We start from the raw sequence: 4,940 nt of genomic DNA, 5'->3' as shown, positions 1-4,940 counted from the left end.
CAAGAAAGGAAGACTTCACATTAATGCATATGTTAAATAAGATGTATTTTATCACCACTTATGACACTGTTAAATGGCATTTAATTATTAAGGAAGATAATTTGCATGTTCAGATAATAAGACTTTAGGTAATGCCTCCAGGGCTGTGTTAATAACTTGAGGAAGACCTTTTTATAACTATAGGTTGAGGATCCCTTATTTGAAATGCTTGCGGCCAGAAGTGTTTTGTATTTCAGTTATTTTTGGTGTTTGGAATATTTGCATATACATGATGAGGTGTCTTGGGGATGGGATCCGAGTCTAAACACAGACTTGTTTCTTATACACCTTATACACATAGCCTGAAGGTAATTTTATACAGTGTTTTACATAATTTTAGCATGAAATGAGGTCTGTACATTGAACCATCAGAAAGCAAAGATGTCACCATCCCATCCACCCATGTGGACAGTCTGGTTGCTTAATGTCACCAGCGTGCCCGGCTCTGAATTTATATGCTACCAAGTGGCAGTCATCCTCTTATCCTTGCTCACATGGGAGTACTCAGCAGTAAAGAACATGACATAGCATTAATACAGTGAAGAAATGATGTGCTCAGGTAACTAACCAGTCCCATAACATCGCCATAGTACCCGGATCAGCCATCAGATAACAGCAGCAGCAGACTTTTCAGTCTCTACCTACGATGCTGTGTTGTGATTAAAAGGTCACTGCACACTGTGTTTTATGTATTTTATTTTATTTTATTTTTATATTTTACTTTATTTTATTTTGAGACAGAGTCTTCCTCTGTTGCCCAGGCTGGAGTGCAATGGCATGATCTCAGCTTAATGCCTCCCCCGACCCCCCCCCCCGGGCTCAAGTGCCCCTCTTGCCTTAGCCTCCCAAGTGGCTGGGACTACAGGCACATGTCACCATGCTTGACTAATTTTTTTATTTTTTATAGAGACAGGGTTTCACTGTGTTGTCCAGGCTGGTCTCAAACTCCTGAGCTCAAGTGATCTTCCTTTCTTGGCCTCCCATAGTGCTGGGATTACAGATGTGAGCCACAGCACTCGGCCTATTTTATCTTTTAGGGCACAGAGTCTCGCTATGCTGCCCATCTTGGTTTTGAACCCCTGAGCTCAAGTAATCCTCTTGCCTCAGCTCCCTAAGTAGCTAGGACTACAGTTATGCACCATTGTTCTTGGAATATGTTTTATTTTTGTAGGTGAGAAGAAACATCAGAATTTCTTCACTTGTGATGTCGTCGGTGCTCAAAAAGTTTTAGATTTTGGAGGATTTCAGATTTCAGATTTTCAGATTAGTGCGGCTCAGCTTGTCTTCTGTCGGTGTTGAGTGTCAAGTTTTTTTTTTTAACTAAATCAATTTATGTATCATTTCAAGACATCCAACGTTGTATGTTCTAAAAATTGGAATGTGCTTTTTTCCCCATAGAAGAGCTGGGCACCTTCTGGGTATGGTTCTCTGACTCATTCTTAGGAACAAGTATGCCTTCCTATTTGAGCAGCCCAGGATTAAAGCAGCTCCGAGCTGCTTCCCAGCTCTGACATTTTGCCACTCTAAAAACTGAGTTTGCTCACCACTGCCCCATCTTACTCTTTAAGTATTATGTATTTTCAGTTGAAAACTGTAGTGTTGTGATGATGAATTGGAAAGCTCAATAGAATGTGATCTGTATTCCTTGAAGAAATGCAGGACCCGTTGGAAGGGTGAGGTGGAGAGAGCTTTTCCACCCCGCAGAGTGAAGTGGTGTGCTCCGCAAGGTGCATTCCTGACACTGTGTGCTGCGCTGCCCATTCTGGCTTGTCCCCGGTTCAGGTGTATACCAGTGCTACTATGTGTGTCCGTCGGCATTTTGTTTTGTTTTGTTTTCAGATGTAAATGAGAGGAAGCAAAGATTTTTATGGAGACTATCAATAATCTCAAGAAAATACATACTCAAAATGGAATTAAAGCTGTGCAGTAAGATAAGTTTATATATGCAATTCCTTAAGGTAAAAGTAAATTATAAAAGATTGAATCAGGCAGTTCTACTCCTTGTCCAAAAGGTAAGATTGCATGTGAAACATGAAGAAGTTGCCTTTGCCTCCTATGGACTCTGGGCGTACTTTGTTTGCCATCTGCGAGATCAGTCCATGGCTGAGAGATGGCATAAGTGAGCAGGAGTGCAGCAGTGAGCAGGTGGGTCTGAAGGATGTGGAAGAGTGGAAGGAGGGGACGCCAGCAAGTCAGGAGAGGCTTCCTGGGCATCCAGCACACATCCTGCCAGGTTAGGTTGAATCTTGCTTGTCCAGGTTGACATTCTCAACATGAGAAGTAATTTCTAATGGAATAAAATGCCGATGGACAGAAAAATGGAGGTTAGAATATATTCTAAACAGACTGGACAAAAGAGGCAACTAGCTTTTCAACCAAGTAATTTAACATCTCTATTAAAAAGATTTTAGGCCAGGCGCGGTGGCTCACGCCGGTAATTCCAGCACTTTTTGAGGCCGAGGTGGGCGGATCACTTGAGATCAGGAGGTTGAGACTAGCCTGACCAACATGGTGAAACCCCGTCTCTACTAAAAATACAAAAATTAGCTGAGCATGGTGGTGCACACCTGTAATCCTAGGTACTTGGGAGGCTGAGGCAGGAGAATCACTTGAACCTGGGAGGCAGAGGTTGCATTGAGCTGAGATGGCGCCATTGCACTCCAGCCTGGGCAACAGAGTGAGACTCTGTCTCAAAAAAAAAAAAGAAAAAAAGAAAAAGATTTTATGTTTCTGCTTCAACTTGAGGTTAAATGAAGTGAACGTGCTGCAGCTGTGCCCTGCTCTGACTGCAGATTTTGGTTATGGTGCTTCCTGGTAGTCCAGGACTTGACAAGGAAGCTGTGTGAATTAGCTAAGCTTGTGTCCTAAAAAGATACTCCTAATGTAGTTGTCAACTTTTCCATTTGCTTTTCCCCTTGTGAAAGTGTGTGAAAAGATGTGGAAACCCTTCCTAAGAAGCTCTTTACTGGAAAAGGTACAGCACAGAATAAAAGCAAGAAGTGGTACTCTGAGGGCCATGATTTGTACTGCTGCAGCTTAGGGCTTGTGCAAAACAATGTTCTGTGCATTTGGTTTAGGTATTTTATTTAAGCTTCTTTATAACCAAGTATTAGAGTGGTGGTTTTTGAGTTTGTCAAAGGTTTAATGAGTAAAATGCTCTCCTAGCCAGAGAATGAGATGATCTAAACTCCAATTTTGGTGGTAGTTTTGTATTATGTTTTAGTAAGAATCCTAGCTAAAGTGGTCTTTTCAAAGGATTGTACTCTCCAGAAGATAATGTCGTAGATCCAGTCACAGGCCTTAACAGTGGAGGGGACTGTTTTCCTTTTTTTGTGTGTCGACTTAGTAGATATGTTCTAAATTTAAAAACGGAAAGATTTTGAAAGTATATTGTTTGATGGTCTTCTCATGTAGGTACTTTTCCAATCAGATCTTGCTAAGAAATAAGTTTTTGTATCTTGTGTCTGATTATGTCCTTCTTAGGAGCAGAACCAACTCAAACTATAAATAAAACTCACATTTTCTCACTGCTGATTTTTTCAGTAGAAGCACTGATGTACACTTATAAAGGAAATTTTACAAAATTAATCTTGAAATTTATTGGCAACATCTCCTTAGGAATACTCCAGTGCTGAGTGCCAGTTTAAATGTATAATTAAACAACTACTCTACTGAGATTGGACACATTTCTTTTATCCGTCAGTATCTTTGAGTGACATGTTTACTATAAGAACATGAAATGAAAAGAATATCATAGAGACACTGAATCTTGAAAAAAAAACAAAAGACTAAAATAACAGTTTTGTTGGAAACAGCAGTCTGTTGCTCTGTAAATGTTCCCACTATTCAGGCTTACAGATTCACTTGAGTATATGATCTGTATAAGGTACATGGAAGGAACAGAATAATCTGCCCTAAGGTGCTCTCAAATTATTCTGTTGTAAGATAAGAATGTGCATTTCAGGCCGGGCGCGGTGGCTCAAGCCTGTAATCCCAGCACTTTGGGAGGCCGAGACGGGCGGATCACGAGGTCAGGAGATCGAGACCATCCTGGCTAACACGGTGAAACCCCGTCTCTACTAAAAAATACAAAAAAACTAGCCGGGCGAGGTGGCGGCGCCTGTAGTCCCAGCTACCCGGGAGGCTGAGGCAGGAGAATGGCGTAAACCCGGGAGGCGGAGCTTGCAGTGAGCTGAGATCCGGCCACTGCACTCCAGCCTGGGCGACAGAGCAAGACTCCGTCTCAAAAAAAAAAAAAAAGAATGTGCATTTCAAATATTACAGAGTGGTGCTGGCAGCTGTGAGATATCCATATCATCCAACCAACAGCACAAGGCAGATGAGTGAGGAACTATAATTCCTATTATATTTTATTTTCTGCACTTTTCTATTTAGATATGGACATGTGGAAATCATAATGAAAGTTTCTATTAAGAAATATATCCTTCTGCTGGGCGTGTTGGCTCACTTCTGTAATCCCAGCGCTTTGGGAGGCCGAGGCAGGCAGATCACGAGGTCAGGAGTTTGAGACCAGCCTGGCCAACATGGTGAAACCCCGTCTCTACTAACAATACAAAAAATTAGTTGGACGTGGTGGCAGGAGCCTGTAATCCCACTGTAATCCCAGCTACTTGTGAGACTGAGGCAGGAGAATCGCTTGAACCCAGGAGGCAGAGGTTGCAGTTAGCGGAGATTGTGCCATTGCCCTCCAGCCTGCAGAAAAAAAAAAAGAGGCCAGGCGCTGGTGGCTCACACCTGTAATCCCAGCACTTTGGGAGGCTGAGGCAGGCAGATCACAAGGTCAGGAGTTCGAGACCAGCCTGGCCAGTGTGGTGAAACACCATCTCTGTAAAAATACAAAAATTAGACAAGCATGGTGATGTGCGCCTGTAGTCCCAGCT

At 42.3% G+C, this 4,940-nt stretch overlaps 1 protein-coding gene across 1 annotated transcript in view; it reads left to right on the top strand.

Annotated features, from left to right (window-relative positions):
* The first annotated feature begins 1,879 nt into the window (after positions 1 to 1,879).
* LARP4B (La ribonucleoprotein domain family, member 4B) overlaps positions 1,880 to 4,940 on the top strand; it is a 99,065-nt gene continuing 96,004 nt past the window's right edge. The window contains exons 1-2 of the mRNA XM_011942284.1: positions 1,880 to 1,965; positions 2,052 to 2,184. Of these exons, the coding sequence (XP_011797674.1) occupies positions 2,071 to 2,184 (114 nt within the window). The 5' untranslated portion in view covers positions 1,880 to 1,965; positions 2,052 to 2,070. The remainder of the gene's footprint in view (positions 1,966 to 2,051; positions 2,185 to 4,940) is intronic.

Source organism: Colobus angolensis, unplaced genomic scaffold, assembly GCF_000951035.1.
Source record: "Colobus angolensis palliatus isolate OR3802 unplaced genomic scaffold, Cang.pa_1.0 Scaffold209, whole genome shotgun sequence".
In the NCBI taxonomy this organism is placed as follows: domain Eukaryota; kingdom Metazoa; phylum Chordata; class Mammalia; order Primates; family Cercopithecidae; genus Colobus; species Colobus angolensis.
This window is presented reverse-complemented; position numbering and strand designations above follow the sequence as displayed.